The sequence below is a fragment of the Maylandia zebra genome, linkage group LG20, assembly GCF_041146795.1.
Source record: "Maylandia zebra isolate NMK-2024a linkage group LG20, Mzebra_GT3a, whole genome shotgun sequence".
In the NCBI taxonomy this organism is placed as follows: Eukaryota; Metazoa; Chordata; class Actinopteri; order Cichliformes; family Cichlidae; genus Maylandia; species Maylandia zebra.
This window is the reverse complement of record NC_135186.1, coordinates 29,418,466-29,443,343: the sequence shown is the minus strand read 5'-3', so window position 1 is coordinate 29,443,343 and position 24,878 is coordinate 29,418,466. Positions and strand designations below refer to the sequence as shown.

The following is a 24,878-nucleotide window of genomic DNA, read 5'->3' as shown; positions in this document are numbered from 1 at the left end:
TTTGCAGCTGCTCCGGTTCGCGTGCCCTACAGTAGTTTGTGAGAATTCTGACTTGGCACCAAGATTAAGCTTTCTGAGAACAACTCTCGCATTTCATGGAACTGTGATAGACTTTTGTGCCTTTGCAAAAAGGAGAAGCTCAAATTATCTAGAGTGATGAAGTAAAAGCATGTTGTGTTTGCCACCCACTGAGGTCTGTATCATTGCGCTTTAGATATCTCTGAGAACAGCAGATCACACAGATGAAGGTTTTCTGTTTGAGCTGTTGCACATTTTGCTGTTCTGTTGATGGCTGTCAGGGGTGCAGAATTATGTATATAAATTTGTGGTCTTTAAAGAGGATGAGAATCGGGACTAAGATCCTGTGATTTTTGTCTGGTGAGGCTGACATTTCTGGCTTTAGGTACAACTGATATGCCAGGTAACCAACGCCTTTGTTTTAGGCCAGATTGTTGTTTCCTGTAGCGTAGCTTTCTAGTCCTTCCAGGTGTTTCTCATGTCTTCCTCTTGCCAGTTCCTTTTTTTTATCTTAATGACTTACGCTTTCCTGTATGATTCTATCCTTGAATTAAAATTATTTGAACTTTTTTTCTTTTGCTGGTGTCCTGCATTCAAGTTCTCTTTTTCTATGAGGTATCTAGTCTAATGAGTCTGGTGCTAAGTTAAAACAGCGTCTGATTGGACTTTCATGACATTTAGTACACACTCTTGGGATAAACAGAAATAAAGCATTGATTTTCCTTTACCAAGGACCAGGCTGCATCTGTTATTAATGCCACACACCGACATTTTAAGAAGGTTGGTGCAGGAACTGCTACTTACAGTCACACCATGCATTTTTTTTCCTGTACAAAAGCACTTCTACTGCAACAAAACTTAGAAAATATACTTTGTGAAATAGATGTAAATTTACTAAAGCATAAAATGGTTAGTCATTTAAAAGTGGCTTTAATAATACTTATAATAATAATGATAATGAAGTACTTTACTATCTTGTTCTGCTTCTTGTAAAACAATATATTTGAAAATTAATCAATAATTACAATAATTACATTTCAGCATTTAAAAAAAATGTTTTAGGTAGGTGTGCCTACTGGTGAGTTAACCATTACAGAACCATGAAAAATGAACTGGTTAATTATCAGTACTGTAACTGTAGGGCGGCTGTGGCATAGACCTTACATTGGGTGGTGGTCTAATAAATTTGTTAAGCACTGTACATCAAAAATGGACATTTCTGAGTATTTGAATACGCTGACATGAACATTTAGATCAAAACAGATATTTGCTCAAGTGCAACTTCAAAGAGCTAGTGTCTAATTAACTCCACAATTAGAGCGGATAAAAAAAAGTTGAAAGAAATTCACTCTATTTCTTTCTGAGGTGGCAAAGGCACAGTATTGTCCAGTCTTCTATCTTTAAATTCTGATTTATGTCACTGACGGCTGTGCAGAGCATGACAACACCACTTTGGTGCTCTGCCCCATTCCTTTGATGTCCTGTGCTGCTGACACAAAACAGATGATTAATGCCCTTTTTAATGAATACATCCCTTCAAAGGGCATGTCTGGTGATACTGTGTTTGTTCTGCTGTCAAGAAATCCACTCATATGCTAGAAAATCAACAATGGATAGTTCCTACTAACCAGTGTTGCATGTGTATTAGCAATTATAGTTTATTCCTCTGTGACATCAAGCTCCATTGTTGTTCAAAAGCTATTAAAAAGACATCAGTGGGCTCAACACTATTGCACAATGTGACACGTTTCTTTTTTTACAATCAGCATGGGCTCTGAAGTTTATTTTGAGCTGACCTCGGACACACTTTCCTGCTGTGCTAAATACACATTTTAACACTAAATCTGGAGCTCAAAGAGATTCCAGTAAATGCAGTATTTTGTCCGGTTTAGTGATGTTGGGTACACTGAAAGAAACTAGCCATTTTACAGATGATGTATTGCATTTGTGATCAAATTACATCATCAGTAGCTCAAGGCTTGCAGCCACAGACAGGCTGGAAAAAATTAAAATATCAGTAGAAGGGACTTATTTATTGTGGGTCTTTTAGGATTTGGGGACTTTTTCTTTCAGCAGCACTAAGGCTAGGTAAAGATTCATTGGAAAAAGATGCTCACGGTCATTTGACCTTAGATTTTGGGTGCATCACCCACCTCAAGAGGTTTCTAAATGTCTGTTTCGTTTCTCTTGTGTCACTTACCATCGTGCTTCTTCCTCCCATTCAAAGATCTTTTGAAATTGTAGTTCACACATAAGAGCTCATAGTACTGTATTACCCCTATAGAGCACTTTGCTCTCAGACTGCTGGTTCTTAGGGTATATAAAAGCACAATGGGAGGTAGAGCCTTCAGTTTTCAGACCTGTCTTGTTTGGAACCAACTCTCAAATTTAAGAGACAGACACCATCTCTAATTTTTATGGTTAGGCTTAAAGCTTCCTTTCCTAAAGCATATAGTTAGGGCTTGATCAGGTGACCCTGAATCCTCCCTTCGTTATACTGCAATACCCCGAGGCTGCCAGCGGCTTCCCATGATGCGTTGAGTTTTGTGTGTCTTTGTCCTGTTTTCCTCCCCTAACCTCAGAAGGGACTTACTCAACCTGGTTCTGCCGGAGATTTCTTCTAAGGGAATTTTTCCTTCCCGCTGTCACCAAAGTGCTTGTTTATAGGGTCTCATCTAATTGTTAGGGTTTTCCCTGTTTTCTATATATTACTGTAGGGTCTTTACCTTTCAATATAAGGTGCCTTGAGGCAACTGTTACTGTTATTTGGCGCTGTATAAATAAAATTGTTACAGATTTTAGGTTTATGAATAAGTTTTGAGAAGATGAGTCTTGCTATTCATACTTTCATTAACGCACACTTTCCTTTTCACAATCGTTAGTTTATGAGGGGCAGCCAATCAAAAGTAAGTTGTCATAAGTGAATGAATGGAGGGGCTGTACCAAAGTGTAGGTTTTCTAAGGAAGTCCAATAATGCAAATATGGTTTTGAAAATGAAAAGACTCTGTTCCCTTTAACAATAGTTCTGTTTTGCATTAAAGTTATTACATGCAAGCTGAGCAAAAATGTTGTATAGAGTTTTTGTTTGTCCCCTGGCTGTATCATATTTAGCCGATGCCACAACAGGCGTCTTGGGCTTTTTCCTACACCTCCAACTAAAGTCTACAGAGCAATTCTTGAGAAGTAAGCAGATGTTAAATACCCGATAATTGATCACTGACAATGCTTTCCAATTACTTTGATCATCATTTATAGTGGAAACTCTCCAAAAGAGCCACATCACAGTTCTGCAGGCTGAGTGAAATACAGCCTATTGTCATTAAGCCACATGAACACTTTCACAAAGCTACATAGAGTAGAAGGTTTGTGCACAATGTGTCTCTGTTTTTAGGTCAGAGGGTGGATACGGCGTTGCAAATCTGGCACAAATTACACGCCTGCAGCCACCAGCAGTCTGAGGGAATTCCGGATAGGAAGCTGTGAGAAGTCCTCATCGACTTAAACGGAGTTAAACCTAAACTCTTTCAAGAGGGTTTGGCTGTAATGCCTCCCCAAGTGGAACAAATGGGTGAGCTGGCTAACCAGAGATCATTTTTCAGCTTCATTTTAAAATGTGGACAAACTAAACAAGGAAGCCAGAATCAACTTAATAGTATGTAAGCAGTTTGACTGCGCCACTGAGTCACTTTCTAGATAAAGATTGATGACTTTATAATGCATTTCAAGATGAATCTGCCACAAAAATCAAATCCACAAACATGGAGAAAAATTGATTTCTACACAGATTTTTACTGGAATATCTGACACAACAATAAGCTGGTTAGTATTGTAGAAAATTGCATCATTTTAATTCATACAGTTCTATACCATTACAGGCATATAATTTCAACAATGATAAAAATGTTTTTCAATAGGATTTGGATGCTGAAGATGATACTCCAGTTCTTTTCCAGCAGATATGACGAAAACAAAGTGAAGATGAAAGACATGTTCTGATGTTTTTTGGTTGTTGTTGTTTTTTTTTTTATTGAATTCAAGATATTTGATGTCTATGTGTTGCAGACACAAAGCCTGCTGTAATCAGAAAAGGTTCAAAAGCCATTCATTACTGAAGTCTAACGTTTTTATTTTTTATTTTTAAAGCAGAAGCCACTCTAACAGCTACATAAACAAGATACTCATCTAATGACCTTTTCCTTAATTAGTGCTTTTAATGTGAATAGAGCTTTTAAAGTCCAACATGCTTATTAACTCTTCCTAACCTCCTCATTATAAAAGTTATTGCTTAGAGCCCCACAATCTGCATGGGTTCCCTCAAAATAGCACAAAAAAGGAAAGACAGTTAAGATACTGTCAGAACTATTTTATAAGTGTGCACATCAAAAACATAAATTTTAATATCAGTCAGTTTGTTTTATAGTCTTCCATTATTATTCATGCTGATGTTTGATACAAAAATAGCCAGTTTTTGTTTCATTTGTCCACTTCTGTGTATTTGTTTCGGTGTTTCTTTTTTAAAATATTTGTAACTACATCAAACCCTGTTCAGTGCAAAAAAGCATCACCAAATAAAAGGCTTGTAAACATGAAGTAAATACCAGTAAAAGCAATACATCAGCAAACAGCCAAAAAGTAAATGAGAAATGGAAATCCAGTCTATGGAAGTGGCGTGGCCTCAATTTATCCGTGTGCTATCCTGGTGCCTCGTCACGCTGCTGTGGTCACATAATGTTTTATTGATCAATGTGTTGCACTGTTTTTATCAATAAAACAATTTCCTCAGGTACAGGAGCAGGCTCTTTAAATACTCATAAACTGTAGGCGTTTCTCTCTCTTTCTGAATAATGACAGCCTTCAACATGTGATTAAGCCCGGAAACAGGAAATTGGCTGAAACACAAGTCGGGCAAACAATTGGCAAGAACGTCACCAACCACCTCTCCCAAAAACAAAATTCATTTGTGAGTTGTGTGTGTGTGTTAGAATCCATCCATTTGCCTCAAACAGTTCCTCTTCTTAACCCTCAAATCCCCTTGATCTGTTTAAATCCTCAAAGATAAAGTGTGCAGAACCACCCATGGAAACCGCTCCCCTGAAGCAACAGGTGCAATGTATTTTTTCATACCAGTATTGCGTGTCAAAACCCCTTTGAGGATACGGTTACTTCCAGACAGTGAGGGAGCCACAGGAAATCTTCTCACACGCGACGATTCAAAGGTGAAATTTAGAGTCCTTTAGGGGCCTCTCGGTAAAAGCTGCCCCGGGTCTCCCTTCACTTCCTCGATGGCCACAAAGGGAGATCAGCAGGTTGCTCTCAGCTGATGTTGGAAAGGCCACGACTCAATGTATAGCGTACTTATATTATTCTGTAAGACGACAGTTCCTTCCTCTAAGACTGAGGCAAAGGAACTGCTGTCTGGCTTGATTTAGTAAGCAAGGCCTGCCTGAAGGTCAACCACAACAATAAACACAGCACCCATGCTATCTTGCATAGATAGAGCACTTTAGGTTGAAGTAGTAAAATGTTGCTTTTTTTGTTTCTTTCTTTGGGTTTTGTTTGTTTGTGTGGTTAAAAGAGGTGTGCATTTATTTATGTGAGGCAGGGCAAGACAGAAACATTTGTAGTCTGAACCATAGCCTGAAGAGCGAGCAACTAATCAGGGTTATTTTTCGTATGCATCTGAGATCGCCTTGGTTAAAGTATTTGATACGAGCTGACCAGTACGTTGAAGGATCCTCCGCTTTCTTTGTCAAAACACAATCTGGACGGTTACACTGGGGATCACTTTGAAACAACAGAAAGAGACAGACTGACGGCAAGCACAATGAGCAGATTCAGCAAGACTTAACATCTTGCATTTTGTCAGCTTGATGTTCTCATAACACCTCACTCCTTCGGCAAGCCATCTGGTCTATAGGCTCCTTTCTATTAACTCGTTGTCTTATGCTGTCTGGAACATCAAAATCAAAGTTGACTGTGCATGAACAACGTGGGTGAATATGACTGAAAAACTGCAGGGTTGTGTGACACCAGAGCTACAGGGATTTATAAAAAAGGGAAAAACAGCAGTTTGCAGTAATTGTCTCTTAGTTATTGAAAAGAAAATATGCAGCTGCAACATAAAGTCATCTATTTGATTCTAAAATTATAACTAGATCCACGGGGACCTTCTGATACAATTCAGACAAAAATAACTTCAACCAGCGACAGGGAAGGTGTATTTAAATCTTCCTCAGTACTCAGAAGCACCTCAAGAGGTGAATTTGAAGAAAAGCCACTGGTGGATACAACAGGCTTTTTTTTGTAAGCAAGTGTCACAACAGTAAAAGCACATAAGTAAAATTAATGATAGCTGAATTCAGTTTCACTGCTTCCGTTTCTGCTGCCGCGCTGTGCAGGCTGGCTCGCTGTCACAGGAGAGCTTCGACAGAAATGAGAAGTTGTTCATTTTATCAGCAACAGCTGTGCTTTTTCCAACTTTGACAAGTAGAAACGTCTGCTGTGAAAACACCTGATCATCTCCAACCATCTTCCACTGGGGGGGGGGGTTACTCGATTATGTTTACAGAATAAACACACTGCTAAAACAACTGCTTCATCATTTAAAAGGCTGACGGGGTTGAGCTGATCACTACTTGCATCTGAGCATCCACAGACAACTAGCATCAAAATAATGAGTAACTGGCATCATATATGCAAAGATTTAGATGAAGCAGAGTCGTGACACCATAGAGGATGATGGAAAAGAGAAAATAGAGGCTCTACATGCTTTAAAAAAAATTGATGCAAGTCGTATTCTCTTTACAATTTTTTGTAGCGTTGAATCGTATACATATGTAGCATGTCTTTGTTTATGTCACTTTTTAAGAAGTTTGTTATTATAAAAATCTTCTTCACATCATCTTTATGATATTAGCAAACAGCTGAGAATGCAGACTGGAAAAAAGCAAATGGATAAAAGGTTCATTTAATTTAAGACTGGTGTTTATTTCTTTTTAAAAAATGAATCATTAATAAATGTAGGTAAATTAGTTGTAATATTTATTCCATGATCACCAATAAAACCAGCAAAATTGAGAGCTTGTAGTAAATTCTTTTATATAGGGCTATACTTTTAAAATTGGGTTTATGGAATAGTTGGTGCCTCGTTTTCTCCGACAGCTCATCTCGCCTTTCTCCTTACATGAAGTAAGATGACCGACACTCTCACTTTTGTCTATTGTTATTAATAATAATAATGGATACTTTATTGATCCCCATGGGGAAATTACTTGTTTTTCTCTGCATTTGACCCATTCACTCAGTGAAGCAGTGGGCAGCCCACTAAGCAGGCGCCCGGGGAGCAGTGTGTAGGGACGGTACCTTGCTCAGGGGTACCTCAGGGTAGCCGTTAAGTGGATTCGAACCGCCGACCTTCCGATCATGGGGCGACCACTTTACCTACTGAGCTATCCCTGCCCCATTGGGCTCGATGCTAAGGTTTCATTTTATAGCCAAGATGAAGATGTGCTAAATTCATTTTCTCTTTCATACTTTCACACTATAAGTCGATTTAAGTTTAAAAAAACAAAACAAAAAAAAAAACTTATCTTAGCCCAATCTCAGCTGTCATATTTTTTAAATAAAGAACTTTAAGAAAACTGTTAAATGTGTATGTGCAGATGGTATTTGGCAACATTAAAGCTATCACATGATTAACATGCATACATTTAAGCTGTTTCAAATCACAAAATGTAACATATTTAACTAAAGAGCTACATTTCCCCCTGCTGGCAAAGCCTTTGCTCCGCAGTCACCAACAGGAGAGTTACAGCCATATTATGTATGATCCACCTGAGGCAAGTACATTTGAAGCGGGGGGTGGAGTGGGGTGGAAAGCTCCAAGCTGCTCCAGCATCACCGCAGATCAGGCGTTGAAGCCCCCAAGTAAGTGCTTAGGTCTGAGATGTTAGATTTGATGATCTTTGCTGGAATGGTCTGCATGTTCAACCTCTGATAGGCAGCAAACCTGTGACAGCCTCCAAAGGAGTAGTAGTAATTTCCTCCCTCGCTGCCTTTGATCCAGAGCACATCAATAGGAGGAACAACGCTGATGTCTGCCGTCTCCTGGAAGGAAAGATAAAGTGTCAGTTAAAGCCTACAACAAGGTGTGGAGTGAAATTTAAGCGACAAGAAAAAGTAAAAAGTGTCATACATATATTCTATTTATTACCTCTTCTGATAAACCAAAGGACTAAAATAATTCTAAAATCTTCCCAATAAAGTGAGGAAGGAACTATTTCTAACTAAATATATATTAATTTTTGAAGAAAATCCCACCCTTTAACACCAATCCTGTGTAATCTCTATCTATCTATCTATCTATCTATCTATCTATCTATCTATCTATCATACTGAAACAATGTCCTATATTGTGATTGGCTCAAAAATACAAAAGTCAACACTTGATCAAATACCAGCTTCTTTTGATTTTCTTTTTAATGACGTAACAGCCACTTTTCTGTAGTTGTTTTGCATACAGTGAAAGTGGAGAAAGCAGAGAAGCCATGCAGGTTAATGCAGGAAAAAAACTGCCATGTCTTCAGCTGGACCGGGGGCGCCAACGGTCTTCATCACAAGTACGTCATTTATTGGGAGGAGTTGGGGCAGTGTTTGGGAAGTTAAAAAGGTACTTGGAAAACAAAGACGTTTTCCAATGTTTGCAGATGTTTGGGGGGGGTTTTTTCTTGTAACGCAACAGTGCCTGGTTTAGCGTATTTGGCACTGTTATAGTAAAACCTGTCACTACAGAGGTGTGTGGCTAAACTGAGGCCAATATTTACCCTGAAACTTCATCATCCACAAACAAATGATAACATAAAACAACCGTGTCACCCTTATTGTGTCCATCAGGCTCTGGACTTTCTGCTCGTCCAGCACTGGAGGAAATGGTCTGATGATGACCTGCATCGGGATGTTATGGACCTCCTCCACGGTGTCCGAGTGAATCGACCTGTTGTCGGTGCTTTGGTCACCGCCCGCCGGTCCACGGTCACTGGGCGCTATCGACATATTTCTGCCGGTTAAAAACACCAGCTTCAGCGGAGATTTTGCACCACAGTACAGCCGAAACATTTAGCATACCCCCCGACTACAGTACACTCGACTGTTTCTTTACTTCCTGTTGTTAAAAATGAAAGGTTTTGATTGGTTATTCTCTCTGTCAATCACACAATTGCCATGCCCTCTCGAGGGCAGCGGTCACAGGGTTTCAACCACAGTAGAAACTTTAGGTGTGCGTTTGGTAGCATTTAAAGACGTGTAGATATAACGCATGCCTGCAAAACTGCTGTGTCCCATTAAAATTCACTCCAGAAATTAATCGTGCAGTTATGTAGAGCTGCAACAACCCCAGAGCCCTTCGGTGGCAGTGGTTTCTATTAATGAGGTCACTGTTTTTTTTGTGGACTGTTGCACGATATGGGCCTCTTCCTCCTCCTCCTCCTCCTCCTCACTTGTTCATATTCTATTTTTGCAGGGATTTCAAAGACCCAGCCAGGTTGCTGTGGCTACATGGGAAAAAAAAGGATGTCTGGGCTCACACAGGTAAGTAAACTTCAAAAGATCTGCGGCAGTGGAGCGGAAACAACTATTGTTTTCTCCAAGCCACAGCTACAGCAAGCTACAGCATCATCTTCTAATGAGACAATTAAAACTGATTTCTTGGACAGAAGAGGCAGCCCAGTATATTGAATTATTAGAAATTCTTTGAAATGCAGTGGCAGCGCCTTTTATGGTGATTAATTGGTCACACGGGGATCAGTTAGAACATGAAAGTGGCCTATATATAGTGTGTAATCATTAACAGAGGTATCAGCATATAGTATAATATTACAGATTAAAGATGAACAAAATGGATCCTGTTATGCTGCAGTGGGTGTAATCAGCTTCTTTTTTTTTTTGCCTCATTGTCAGGTGATTGTGTAGAAACAGCAATCTGTTTATTATTTCACTGGAGAACAGCTTAGCTTTGAAAACTGCCTCACATTTTCTACTTTGTTTCCGAAAGAGCAATTTAGCTGACACCAGAATACTGAAAACCCCACTTAAACTCTAATATAGTGACATGGATCATAATATGCTGACATGGGCTCCACGATTTAGTGTCCCTGCATGAATAACTGCAGTATAGTAAATAAGTACGGTGACATGTCTCTCCCCTCTCATTCACCACTTCATACCATAGTCGAATTGTTGCTTTGCCGTCAATCAAAAGCCGTTTGAAAAGAAACCAGCGTCACATGAAGACAAGAGACCGTGTCAGTCAAGCAGTATAGACATTTAAATCATCTCCAGCGTTAAAGTGTGTTCAGAGTCCCACTACACTCTGCGTGACCCTCTGCTGTCACAGCAGGGTGGTATGCGAGTTGTTAACATATCTCAATTACTTAGATTGAGTTAGTCACACAGGTACAGCGGCAGGTCACGGAAGAACAGTTCCCACATAATGATTTGCTGTTAATATTAGATTTCAGTCCCCGTGGGATTGTCACACTTAGAGCAGCTGGAGAAAATTACCTGCCAGCTTTCAGACAAGGAAGTGAGCTATATTTATTTACGCAGTATTATTTTTTTTACAAGTTGACATGCTTTTAAAGTGATAATTATTCTGATGCTGCTTTTCAGTCTCCTTTGTGATAGATGAATGTGTGTGAGATCTTAGCACAGTTTAGCAACAGCGGATGTCTGCGTGTTTCCGGCCGAACGTGTGACTGATTCGCTCAGTGATGTTGATTACTCGCCGATGGCTGTCGCTGCCGAAATCTATGAAATTATTTTCTGCACTATCTCCTTCAAGTACATGAGAATGAGATTTCTGTTTAATGATCTTCCTCGCCTTGAAATAAATTTGCACCCCAAATCTCATCTACAGAGAGAGAACAAGTGGTGCTTCGGAGAGAGGTTATTTAGATGTGGATTAAACTGCAGTCACACTCAGTGCACCGTTCATTGACCTTATAGCAAAAACAAAAGCACAGAGACATTTTTTTCCAACTGTAAAGCCAAAAGAAACAGTTCATCCAAAAATCAAATTAACATGATTTCCCTCCTTCCAATAGTGCTGTTTTTCCCAGATTGTTTGGTGTGAGTTTCCAGGTTTTGGAGTTTTCCGTCTTCCCTTAAACATATAAGAAGTAAACGTCACTCATCTTGTGGCGCTCGAGGTGATTCTTCTGCAGAATCATAGGATTGGCAGATCTGGTTTGGTATAGAAAGAGATTTGCACGCAAGTTTGATTAACTAAATCATGATTTCTTCCAATAGACATTGCTGCTGAGTTTTCTTTTCTTTTTTGGCACCACAAGGTATAACTTGCATTCCCTGGCCATCTAATTAGATACACTTTGCTAGTACTGTGTTGGACCTCATTTTGCCTTCAGAACTGGCTTAATTCTCTGTGGCATAGATTCGACAATGCTGGAACTATTCCTTGGAGATTTCAGTCCATGTTGACATGATAGCATCACACAGTTGCTGCAGGTTTGTCATCCATGATGTGAATTTCCTGTTCCAAGAGATGATTAGAGTTTTTTGACAAAGCAGCCGTCAGAAGATGTGTGACAGGGTCAGCATCAATATTCAGGTAGGGTGTGGTGTTTAAACAATGCTCACATGGTACTAAGAGACCCAAGGTTCCAAGAAAATATGCCCTCATACCATTGCACCACCACTGCCACCAACCTGAACCACTGATACAAGGAAGGATTGCAGTCTGGTCATTCTCCTCTTGACTTCTGGCATTGCTAAAGGGATCACACAGAGAAGTGCTCCTCACTGGGTATTTTCTCTTTTTCAGACCTTTCTCTCAAAACATTAGAGATGGTTGTGTGGTGAAAATACCGCACGTAATTCACCTTTCTTCCCCATTCTGATGCTCAGTTTGAGTTTCAGCAGGTCATCTTGACCATGTATACATTTCTAAATGCTCTGAGTTGCTGCCATGTGATTGGCTGATTAGATATTTGCAGTTGAACAGGTGTGCTAGTAAAGTGACCAGAGAGTGTATCTCTATAACTCAGCAACTCACATCAAAACAGTTTGTTCTGAGGACCAGAACCGGCCAGTAGATGATCTCATTTCATGAAGTCATAAAAGAAAAACAAAACAACCTCCAAAAGTCAGTAAATATCAGTTAACCTGGAGGTGACTGACTACACTGAGTCTTTACTGCTGTTTAACTCAAACCCAACAGAGGGCGCTCCACTTACTTAAGCAAGCCAATATTTAAACACATGTGAACACATAACAGCTGATGGATAAGCATCTGGCCTCTTTAAATCAGACAGACAGTAACGCTCATGCAAAGTGATCCCTATTAAATTATTCGTTGTTTATCTATGCATGTATAGGACAATGTGTGTGTTCAAAAATAGTTATAGTAATTTTTTTCCCAGTGTGATATGCTGAACTACAAAGGTATTAAAAATTGAGTTGGCTAAACAAGAAATAACAGGACAGAAAATGATTTGAGTTCTTTAATATTGTTGTAATTATATTATTGTTATTGTTGTTATATTGTTATATGTTGATGTTTATTTAGAAAATTGTTTTTATTTTAAAGCCACAATTGTACTGAAAAATCTTAGATAGTTGTTCTGTTAGTTAGCTTTTACACAATTATGGTCGCCTGCACCCAACGCTCATCTTCTGAGTGTAATTCATTCACAAAAAAATGAGAAAAAGCACACAATAAAGAAAGTTAACGATTATTTTTTATGTGGCAAAGCGTCTGTCTGTCCATCCGTTGATTCATTGTTCACAAGAGTCAGTTCTCCTACAAGATTGGTCAGAATTTATACACCGTGATCATTTAATGCGTCTCCATCAAAAACGATGAAGGTCATATTTGCTATTTTACAGGCACATTTCCATTTTCAGATGAATCACTAGTCCTTTTTAGAGTGACCTGACAAAAAGGCTGTGATAAAATAATCAGACATGCCTACCGAATTCATCGAGTTGAACACAATTCAGTACTATCTTCTTATCATGTTTCAACTGACATTAATTAGTATGCTTTTAAAAAGCACAACAATTGAATATGGGTTTGAACTGCCCTTTTCATAATCAGCAAATTCTGTAAAATATTTTTTAATCCTCATCAGAACAAAAAAAAAAAATCTGAAGTTCGTGTAAACATCCTCACATTTAAGAAGTAAATATTTTGAATTTTGGTCTAAAATTTGCTTTGTTATTTTTCTGTAATCAGAATAGTTGCTGATTGATGAACTTATACGCTAATCAGCTAATTATTGCAGCTCTGCTAATTATAATGCAATGCAGTGCTGTCCTTGTTACTGCGTACATTGTATATGAAGGAAAAAGGAGCTATTTAAGGAATAACCTCCTTGACTTTTGCCTGAGTGCTGATGACAAGTTGGATATCTAAGATGCATAAAAATGCGATTTTGACATGACTTCAAAAAGAGAAGCATACGGATGAGGTGGACCCTCTGCCAACAGAGAGATGAGGAAACAGATGGGTTTTACACAAACAGCACAAACATCAAGAACACTGAGTTAAAGAGCTTGGCAGTCTCACTTGATGAAACAGTGAGGAATGGAGGCGCTTTTAATGAGCATCTCTCCTGTGATGCAGAATGTGAAAAGACAAACTGTTAGCTCTTAAAGGGGCAGTTACAGTTGGTTGGTCCTGGCTGGTTTTACCAACCTCTTGTTGAGTGACTTTGGTCAGGGTGCATACCTGCTGGTTATGCAGTGGGGCACTGTTTGCATGTGGATTTTAGGAGCTTGAAAACGATGCAGAGCAGATTTTCTCCTTCAGCTGAATCATCCAGTTGAACTGACAGCACTGTCATCAACATCAAAGCCTGTTTTTTTTTTTTTTGTTTACGCTGACAGTTGGTGAACAGCCTACAGATGGCGCCAGATGTATGAAAAGGGTCAGAGCAAGGGCCGGCACCAGATAAAGGAGAGTTGAATTAGTTAATGATAATTTAGATAATTACAAAAATGATTAGTTGTTTGCTTTTTCACCAGCCAGTAACTGAGAGACACCTGCAGCAACTGAAATAAAGAGTGATTGTAAATTCAGCAGGAGCATCCATGTCTATTTTATGACCGATCTTTGATGAATTAATGAGCCATTTATTCCATGAACAGTGGGGAAAAAAAGAGATCTCGGCATGTGCCCCAAACACTGAAATATTTATTTATATAAAACTCTTTTGTCTCACATGTCAGAAGCCAGAACCTGGAAATGTTTGGGAGCGAGCACCTGAAAGGACTCACTGATTAACAAAATTGTTGTTTAAGCTCTGCTTGTTTGCCGTGTTTACCACAATAGCCTGTGTATGACTTTCCTGTGCAGAGTAGCAAATCAGAATTTGAACTACATCAAATTAATAATTAAAAAAAAAACTGCAGATGTTTTTTTTCAGTTAGTTTATATTTAAAATATAGGAAAGGAGTGTTTTGGATTTTTTAAATATTCAAATCTCTCATTTAAAAGCTGCTAAAGAATTAAAATAAATATTCAACAACAAAGTATTTTAGTACTTCTGCTTTAAAAATTCTTGCACAGATACTTGAGTATTAAAATTTTTCCAGGTTAATTTCTATTTGATAGATTTTTTTAAAGTTCAACTTTTTAGACAAGATCATGCTGGACAGAGCACATACTATACTTTAAAGATTATTGTTATTATTAGATTCCCAATTTACTGATTAATCTAACAAATGTCATAATATAGTAAAAAAAAAATTAAATCACAGTTTTGTAATCAAACCTTTATCAAACGCTGCATGATTAAGGCAGATAACATATTAGCAAAATTGGCAAATATATTGACGTATTAGTAAAGAAAACACAGCTACTTCATTTTGTGTGCAGTGTTACCCTTTTTCCAGTGTGCGAGGTTTAACGGTTCCTGTTGCTCTAGATTTGTGCGGTAGCATTTTATTAACCCCTTACTCCTTCAGAAGGCAGAAATATTTTCTCTCAGACAGTCACTCAGAAGATGATGGTGTTCTCAAGTCAATATCTTTGAAGTGTGGGTGTAGCACGCTCAATTTTGCAGGTTGTTTTAAATAATTTACCTGATCTGCTGCCAGCGAGAGGGCAGTGGGAGGTGCTGGCTGTGTGCCGGGTTTTGGAGCGTTGCAGATGAGGGGGTGTGATATAGTATGCAGGGCCACAGTTGCCCTACCTGCCTCCTGATGGCGATCGCTCACAGTGGCTGTTGTTACACACACAGCACACCCATGGGTGATGTAATTGGATTCTGTGGGTCCCCATTTTACAGTCCATTGCCGTGTAATGAAATCAGTTATTTACTTTCATCATAAAATCTGATAAGGGACAACATCTGCCGGGGTAAAGTTTGAGTGAGCGCCGCATGTGAATGTTGATGTGCGGTCTGCAGTGCTGCGAGCTTAATCAGCACTTGGCTATAAACTTGTCATTTGACTCCACACGTGAAAACCAATATGCCGCTTTATTTTGTTACGTGTTTAACTTTAGGATAACTACCATGGAGGCAGGAGCCAGGATAATCACCGCTTCCCCATGTTGAAGGAAGGAGTGTGCAGCTAAGCGTCTTGTTTCTGAGCCCCTGCTCTGCTCTGCCTGCTGTCTCATTATACTGCTGCTGTGCTGCTGGAGGACACTGAAGGACACAAGCGATTGAATTCAAGTGTTGTATATTCCCTGGAAACCAATCAAGAAAAGCCCCAGAATAATAATCCCTGTTCGCTGTCATGATTCATTTTTATTTTGTTCCATATTTTTCTCTGGCTTTTGAGTCACTCAGAAAGAGTAGTTCCAGCATAAAATCAATGTTCCATTAAAATTTAATGACCAGGAAGGGCTTAATAGTGGTGGAACAGATGCCTCTGCTTTTGATAACGCCGACATCTCAGGAACTCTTATTCAAAGCTACATTGGTGCTGTCAGGTCCTCTGACCACTCCCGTTCCGAGCTGTTGTGAAAAACAAAGGATATTGGCATTTCTGTGCCTCCGAGCGGTGAAATTAAAAGTTAGTAAATTGACAGTAAAGCTCATAAAATCCCTCAAACATTGACAGAGGAGGCTACAGCTGATGGCACATTATAGTCATAATTACAATTACTCACTCTGCTAATGTTGACTAAGGGATACTCCAAACAGATACCAGGCTGGCCATTTTCTAAGTGTGTGGGCAAACATCTGCAGGATACATGTGTGTGTGCATGTGTTGATAATAAAAACACAAAAACACCCCGTTATCATTTAATAAAATCATATTTGACTGTTTTAAAGGGAAGAGTGGACTTGCAGGTTCCTTGTGCTATTGTTTTTATTAACGTTATCATTGCTATTGTTGTCATCATTATTAATTGTAGCAGAACAAGATAAAATCAAAACACCCCTCAGCAATCATGGCTTAAGTTTCTTCATACTCAGCTGGAACAGAGAAAGACAGAGAGAGAGAGAGAGAGAAGGAAGATAAATAGAGAGAAAGAGAGGATGAAAGTGGAAAATCTTAATCAGTTTTTTTTTTTCTTTGAGGACCATATGGAAGGTTTCAAGCAGCCAACCATATGTTGAAGGCTTTTGTCATGGAAATCATACTTTTTGGCACTTTTTCATTGCGCAGCCAAGCCGGGCACATAAATAGAAGAAAATAAATTAAAAAGAAAAAAAAATACAACTAAAAAGAAAAACAGAACATGATCAAATCTTTGAGAATACACAGAGTTTGAAGGTTTTTTTGTTTGTAACTTACAACAGATAGCTTTTTAATCAAGACACTCCCTGATTCACGTGGCCACCCAGACTACAATTGGTACCTGTATTTGTCTTTTTTTTTTCTTTAAATAAAAAAAGACAGCATGAATAGAAAAAGAGCAATTAAATGTCTACATGCATTGTCATATTATTGCTGTGATATATTTACAAATATATTTACAAAATTATCAAAGAGGAACAATGTTTCCCTACGTCTAAATCAGTAGTTTGGAATCAAATTGTGCCTCCCTCTCTGCAATTAGTATTTTCTCTGAGGACTAGCTGTAATACTCGCAGTTTTAGATAGAAGCCTACAGGTATAATATATGTCCAATCAATCTTTTTTTAATGATCTCGGTGCCTTCTGCCTTAGTAAAGGTTTTGGAGATGCCTTATATGCCATGGTGAAATGTAAAACATAGAATAAGTTGGAAGCAGTGATCTCTGCATTAGTTCACTAATACAGCGACGTGTGTTCGGCAAGTTAATCAGGAGACAGGTGGTTTGGATGCTCTCATGCAGTGATTCAGCTGTAGCGGTTAGGCGAGCATTGACAGGATGATGGTGAAACGGGGAGGAGAGGACGGACAAACAGAGCAGAAGCTCATCTTTACGCTCTTTTATCCTCAGCATTGTGTTTTTGTTTTATTAAGGGCAAGCTCAGCATTACTGTGATCGTGCCATCCATTTGGAATATGCAAATAGCTGACAGTGCATTTGCCTGCTGGTGCTTGACCTTCCCCTTGGAGGTCGCTCACCGACTCAATTACGCTCCCTATCTGCAGTCTGTCTGCAAACACCTGTTATCCTCCCACACTCCGCCACCCTCCGCCAATCCCACTTCAGCACATCTCATCCTCGCTGCGTCTGTTTAGAAGCAGTTGGGACAGGATGAGGACGGCTGTTGGGGTGGGGAGGGATGCGGGACAAATGATGTGGGAGTTAGAAGTGCATTACAGCGCGTCGTTTTATTGCAACAGTCTTGAAAACTTTCTCCACCAAGGCAGTTCATGTCAAGATCATTTTCATTAGTGCTGGTTAAGATGTACGTGCAGCCAGCTTTATTCTGCCTCAGAGATTTCCTTCAACGGCACGTGACACGTTTGGGATCGGTTGCGACTTTATTTAACTATATTTAATTGCTTTATTATGTCAGTGTGTTAAATGAGATTTATTGTAAACCTTCTAGCAATTCAGTTACTCAAGCTGCCAGAAGATATTTTTGCACCTGCTTGGTCTGAACAACAGTAATACTTTCAGGTGAATACGAACAGATTTTGATACTTTCTCACAATTATTATTGCTTTTTCACCTTTGCAGACTTGGTGTAACTTAATTACACCTACATCATTTGACTTGTTTTTACATCTACATCCATGTCTATGTCGGCCGTTTATAAAAATTCCTTGTCGCCTGAGATTTAAAGACAGAAAGTCCCGGAAAATCTTCAGTAATGAGGAGGAAGAGGAGGGGGAGGTGGACTTTGGAGAAACCGTGAGATAAAGTTGTTTCATTTTATTGCCCTAGGTGGAGTTATGATTGTTATACATGTCAATTGCTATGTCAGGTAAGTTATTGCCACAAAAACAAAAATACTTCTGCAGTCATTCATTTGAAGTCTTCTAGCGCTGCTACTGTACATTGTTCCTCTTTAAAAAACTAAGTCCCATGGACTCTCTACAGTTTTCATGCATATAAACATTTTCTTTGAAAATCAGCAGCATCTTACAAGGTCAATGGATGTTCCTTTTTTAAAAATTATAAACCATAAATAAATACATGATAAATAAGCAAGTCTTCAATAAATACACAAAATCAGGTAAATAAATAAATAGATAGATAAATAGGTAAATAAATAAAGTATTTACATGATAAATAGATGGGATGCATCTAAACTGTGGGCGGAGCTTTTAGCGACATATAAAACAGACAAACAGAAAAATTTGACTGTCACTTTGTAACTGAGGGTGGGTGAGTCCATACCTTCACTCTGAGGTAACACTGGCGGAGGGGGGGGGAGCACCTCGAACACTGGGTGAAGATTGCTCGTAAAGACTGGAGTTTATGGAAGCCACCACGGTGGAGGAAGAACAACGAGTTTTCATTGCTATAGACGAGTCAACCGCACATGGCACTTATTATAACGACGAGATCATTTGGTCTGGCTCTCAGTGTCTGTGCATCAGGGTGAGACTATGAATTTGATCAGGCGGAGTGCGTGATAACCTGTTCAACAGGCCAACGTTTTAAAACCACTGCTCTTGCAGAATTGAATTGGATGACCTATGATCTTAAATAGCTTATTTAACTCGGCTTTTTTTTTGTGAGTACCCACAGTTACAAAGAAGCATTTGATTAAGAAGGGATAATCAGCACAAAAAAATAAATTTAGAAAAATCAAATAGAAAAATAACATCCATTGAATTGAAACACTGGTGTGGAAAAGGGGTTTGTGTGTTTTACCTTTTAAAATGATCTCCCTTTTTTGCAAATACTGTCATAGTTCACATTTTCATAAAAAGTTCATGTTGGCAGTTGCAAAAGAATTCAATTCTTAGCAAATAAAAAGCAGCATAAAAATACAAGAGGTCATTTTGTCTCTAAAAAACAAAAGAACACTGTTAGTCCTTTTTTATGTTTTTTTTCTTTTTTCATTACTATTTCCTATAAAATATCAGGATTCTAAATATTATTACTATTGATATCAATATCATATTAGTCATTGATAAAAATTCACATGCCAGGCCTCATATATTATCGTGTGTGTGTGTCTGTGTGTGTCTGTGTGTGCACGCATGTCTTTGTGTGTTTCCATGTTCCCACATCCGTGGCAAGCATGTTGCTGAATTGTGTACATCTATCATCTACAGTCTCTATTTGGGGGAAGGTTGTTTGATTGTATGTTTCTGTGGACGATTAGCTACTGTGCAGGGAAAAAAATCCAGCATCTTCTGAAATTGTCTTTGCCATAATCATTAGAGTTTCTTCACGTAATCTCAGTGAAAATATTGCTTTCTAAAAAAAGGGAAGAAAAAAGGCATGGAGGGCAGAGTGAACAGGGTTATTGGTTGTGAACCTACAACAGGGGTTCAGTGTTTTACTTCTTCCTTGTGGTTAGTTGTCTGATCCAGAGTCATCTTCGTCTGCAGAGCCCTTGAAGCAAGCTGACTCATAGTGCTTGTTCAAGTAGGACTTGAGAGCGAAGGTCTTATTGCAGCGCTTGCATCTGTAGTGTTTGAAGGCAGAGTGTGTTTGCATGTGGGCGCGGAGGTTTGAACGGTCAGCAAAGGCTTTGCCACAGTGGGCGCAGGCAAAGGGCTTCTCCCCCGTGTGTGAGCGCATGTGACCTTGAAGCAGCCACGGCCTGCTGAAGGCTTTGTTGCACACCTCGCACTTGTGCTTGAGGTCGTGGGTGAGGATGTGCATGGCCAGCGCTGGCATGGATACGTACACTTTACTACAGGTGGGACACTTGCGGGCCATCTTGCTGTCCAGGCTGCGATGCGTCTGCTTGTGTCTGCTGAGGTTGGAGGAGGTGGCGTACGTCTTGCCGCACTCATTGCAGGTGTGGCGAGGCGTGCCGGCTCCCCTCTCCTGAGCCCCACCGTTGGCACTGCTGCTTCTGGAGCCTCCACCACGACTCTCCCCATCTCCCTTTCGCCTCGAGCGCCCGTCAGAGATGAAGAAGGCATCCATGGTGTAACCCTCGGCCAGGGCCTCCGATTCACCAGTGTAGAAGCCGCTGGCGGTCATGCCAGACTGGGGGCTGTCGGGGTGCTTCAGGTCAGGGTCACAGTACTCCCCTCCGCTGCTCACCTGGGTGTACAGGGGGTCTGACACTGGTGAAGCAAGCTTGTGCTCCATCTTCTTCTCCCCCTGGTATACAGATGGCGTGATGTAATCCTGGATGTATCCTGGACAAGAGAAACACACAAACACAGTTGGCCAAGGGTTGTGATGAGTAAGGACACAGTGACATGCTAATGATTACATGATTGTAGTGTTGCATGATGGTGAAAGACTGAGTGGCAGAGCTAATTTCATTTTTTCCACAACCCACAGGTTGTACAGACAATAGCTCAGTGATGCAGGGAAACGTGCAAGCTCAGCTGCGTTTAGAGAGGTTGCAATTTTACAATAAAGATGAGCGCTAGATAATAGCTCATCAAAGAAGTCTCCTGTGTAGGAAGATGCATATTAAAATCCTTCTTAAATGTAGTAGGCTCACTGACTGGCCCGTCTTTCACTGCGACTGCTGACATCAAAGAGAATTATATTTTAAGACTAAATCCTAGAATAAAAATCTCCCCTTTTTTTACTATTTTATTTTAAAGCTTTTTATACAGGTTTAACAAATTAAATGTGTTTCTTTGCTTGTTGTGAAACAGACTAATGTGATACATGCATATCTAATGCAGGTCTTTTGTGCTACTTCTTCAAGCAGGTTTAAACATGATGCAGTAGAGCAAGGCCCCTAAGTGATTTAAACTGCGCAGAGCATGGTTTCAGAGTGATATATTTTATTGGCATCATTCAAGTCTTTCCTTTCTCTCCGAAGCAGCTCAGTGCTAGAAGGCTGGCTGGCAGCTAAATGCATCAAAACGTAACTCGATCTAGCCTTACGTTATGAATCTCTGGAGCATATACTACCTTCAGGCTTGATATTCTATAGGTTAAACATAAGCGAGCAAACATAAAATGTGGTGAAATTTCCTTCCCCTGACAAATAGTGCATAACTGCAGAAAAAAAGCCATTCCTGCACCGTGTGCAGCAAGCAGTGGAAATTAGGTATTGACTTCTTTTTTAATGAAATTCAAAGTTTTGAAGTGATCAATAGGCTATCATCTGTAAAAATAGTGCAGCTGTTAGAACAGCTGAGTGCTGGAGAAGACAGAAATAATGCAAGAAACAGATCAAGTACCTGCAACACACAATAGCAGTCTATTGAGTGCGTGCTTGATATTGTGCAAAATGGCATCATGCACGTTTTTTGTGAAGAAGGTCACCTGTCTGCAGCAGTGAGCACACTGAAGTACCTCCAAGAAACAAGCCATTAAGAAATCAGTTGAAGTGCTCTCTTACTGCAGCGTCTCCATTCCCAAGGGTTTGAGTTCACACACCCACTTTGTCAAAGACATGACCATGACACCCGGGGACAGGGAAAACACCAGGCCTGCGCACACATTATTGTGCTGCACTGCATGGCTTCACTTTTTTAAATGCACAGATGGTGTTTGTCAGAAAGAGAGGAACACTTGTTTTCAAAACCAGATTATTAGAAAAAACACATGTTTATTTATCCTTTAAAAACATATTCTTATAATTACAGTTAAATAGGCAAGTGCTGCTTCTGCTTCAGAAATTAAATCCACCTGTTTTGCAGCCACACTATTAAATGTTATGAATATAACTGCATGCTACAAATCGCAGCATGGGCTTTTTCTGCTTTTTTTTTTTTTTTTTATCAGCAAAGCATACTTTGCTGCATCAGTATAAGCAGAATTGTTTACTATGTTTCAATTACCCAAGGTCAGACACGAAGCTTTAGGACTCGAGCTGTATCAGCCTTTACAGCCCATAGACTCATTTCTGTAATGCAAAGCAAGCATGTAATTAATGGACCCTCTCAGCCACCCCTCTTTGTTGTTCGACAGACACTCAAGTCAAATGTCTCCACAATGGGGGGAAGAAACTCTCCTGGCACGGCAGAAGTGCTGATGTTAGGGATTTCAGCCACGCTGAGGATTCTTTTTTTTTTTACCTTTTTTTTTTAACTCGGCATGAAAAGAACAATTCTTTTGTTAGAATTAAATACCTTTTGTCAAAATTAATGTTTTGCCTTATTGTGTTTTCTTTCTTTTTAATATAATGCATTATTCACGGTGTTGAACAATAGATTCAAGAACAATAGAGAGTGACAAAAATTATACAAATGGATTTCTAATTATTTTAAATCTTGCAGAAGGAAAACTAAAAAACAGAATTAGTGTAAGCTGCACTATATGATTAAATATATAAAAACGTTTTAACAGACATAATTTTTTTTAGTCTTCACCTGGAAGTTATTTAGAGTTTTGTAAACCTGTTCAGTCTCTTTTGCCCCGAATAACATTTTTTTTTTTTTTAATCCCCCGTCTTTTGAATTTCACCTTGTTGCTGACAAGGTTGAATAACAGGTGGGTATGAACACAGCATTTAGCCGTGGACCGTGAAGCCTCTCTCGCCATGCAAACATCCCGAGAAACCACAACAAAGACTCACATATGGCCCACCAAACGTGGCCACAAAATGGAAGCGGCAGGCTTAAAGCGGACCGTGAAAGTGAAGGTCGCCTCACAGCTCTGACGGGAGCTTAGTGCGAGCAGTGAGTGTGGTGTCCACAGTGCAGCTATGTGCCTTTCTTCGTGTTTACTGTACATCTGTCACGTGATCGGCCTCATTGCTGCCCCAAGCATTTTTGTCTCCCTTTTCTCCTTCCCCTCACTATCCCTTTAACCCAACTCCCCACCTCCCTCCTGGCTCTACTGTACACTGTGTTAATGTCTCTTGTGGCGGCGATAGGCCTGCACGGCTGAAACTCTAACCCCTGCTAGTTTTCAAATGCCCGGAAGGAAGAGAAAGATGTAGTGGAGCGATGGGGGTGGGGAGACTGTGCATGCTCCATTTGGATGGGAAGAGGGGGGCAAGGGAGGATCGGACCGTGATCGGAACTCAAGGACAATAACAGCTAAGGACAAATGTATCATCTGATGCTCATCGCTCATATTCATGAATTTTTTTAGTCCACATGATGACCAGATATAGTCAGCCCATGTGCATTCAGCCACCACAGGTTGGTGCAGTCATACAAATACGTAACAGGAGCTTCTCCTGATTAGACACACGTTTTGCTCCCTATTTACATAAACTAATCCGTGGCTTTGACCTGAATTGCGTCTGTCCTTCACTAGAGTCAAAAAACAAAAGTCTGGGAGCACACTGGTGGGGGTGGGGTGCCTCTGGAGAGGATTATTTAGGATACCAGTGCAAAAATCAGCTGGCTTAATGTAACATCTAAATTAATTTACATGCTACAAGCATGCTGTTGGCTGACTCAAAGGAAATTCTCACTCAACAACAAAGCAAAAGAAGATACCATCTGTGCTAAGTGTGGAAATATCAGGCATGCTGAAATCAGCACCGGAGCTGTTTACAGGCAGGAGCGCTAGCACATCTTTAACTGGAGCAGCTCGGACTGGAGGCATGTTAACTCACCATTCTCGCTGAGACGAACCCCGAGGCTGGTCACCGAGTCTGTGATGGAGCGTGCAAAAGTGAACGAGTCGTCCAGGTGGTGATGATGATTGGAAGTGGCCACATTGGACGAAGAGAAATCATCAAGCTTGATCTTCTTTACCAAAAATGAGCGGGGCATGTTTCAATGGATAAAAACACAGAGCTGAGAAAAACGCATGAGAGAACTGAAAAGACCCTTCTGAGGAAGCACACAAGCAGAGCTGGCTTGACGATAATCCTTGTGGTTAATGTGAAGACAAGAGCCAAAAACATAAGATAAGAAAGAAAATGGAAACCAGTGGACAACAAGGCTGCCGGCAATGCTGTGTGATACTCTCTGGCTCCCCCAGCTTCCCCCGGAAAAATAAAAAAATAAAAAATAAAAGCGATCCTGTTCAGCACTGGATAGCTCCTGTGATGCAGCAGGCTTAAGGGACCAGTGAGGAAGAGAAGAGATGGAGACAGACAGAGAGAGGAGGGAGAGAGAGAGACTGTCAGACTAGCTGAGATCAGCAATCACGCCAGCCTTTATATGGGGCACAGGCAGTGGAAGATCAGGTGGTGCTGCGAAATGGAGCTGCTTAGCTTTAATCCATCAAATGTCCCCGGGGACACACATCAAATTACTACTGAACCGTCTGTGCATTCGCACACAGACAGAGGAGAAAGAACACAGCCAGACCCCCACTGCCCCCACTGCTGCTCCCCCTCCTCCTCTCCTCCCCTCCCCCTTTCACCCCTCTTATGCTCCATGCTCAGAGGAGGAGTAAAAGAGGAGGGTAGACAATGGAGATGTGGATGAGAACACACTCAG

At 40.1% G+C, this 24,878-nt stretch overlaps 2 protein-coding genes and 1 long non-coding RNA gene across 3 annotated transcripts; 1 reads left to right on the top strand and 2 right to left on the bottom strand.

The window, feature by feature from the left end:
* Nucleotides 1-5,520: 5,520 nt before the first annotated feature.
* srxn1 (sulfiredoxin 1 homolog (S. cerevisiae)) lies at nucleotides 5,521-9,186 on the bottom strand. The gene is made up of 2 exons (XM_004546434.4): nucleotides 8,894-9,186; nucleotides 5,521-8,125 (listed from the first exon to the last, which is right to left on the bottom strand). Exons 1-2 carry the CDS (start codon nucleotides 9,131-9,133, stop codon nucleotides 7,916-7,918), a joined length of 450 nt encoding a protein of 149 aa, XP_004546491.1. The 5' UTR covers nucleotides 9,134-9,186; the 3' UTR covers nucleotides 5,521-7,915.
* Nucleotides 9,187-9,255: 69 nt separating this feature from the next.
* On the top strand, nucleotides 9,256-16,268 carry LOC143414237 (uncharacterized). The gene is made up of 3 exons (XR_013094732.1): nucleotides 9,256-9,446; nucleotides 9,537-9,604; nucleotides 15,543-16,268. It is a non-coding gene; the product is annotated as an uncharacterized LOC143414237 (long non-coding RNA).
* A 2,020-nt stretch (nucleotides 16,269-18,288) lies between these two features.
* On the bottom strand, nucleotides 18,289-24,636 carry scrt2 (scratch family zinc finger 2). The gene is made up of 2 exons (XM_004546433.4): nucleotides 24,044-24,636; nucleotides 18,289-20,702 (listed from the first exon to the last, which is right to left on the bottom strand). The coding sequence occupies exons 1-2, from the start codon at nucleotides 24,201-24,203 to the stop codon at nucleotides 19,903-19,905; spliced, it is 960 nt and encodes a 319-aa protein (XP_004546490.1). The 5' UTR covers nucleotides 24,204-24,636; the 3' UTR covers nucleotides 18,289-19,902.
* Nucleotides 24,637-24,878: the final 242 nt, after the last annotated feature.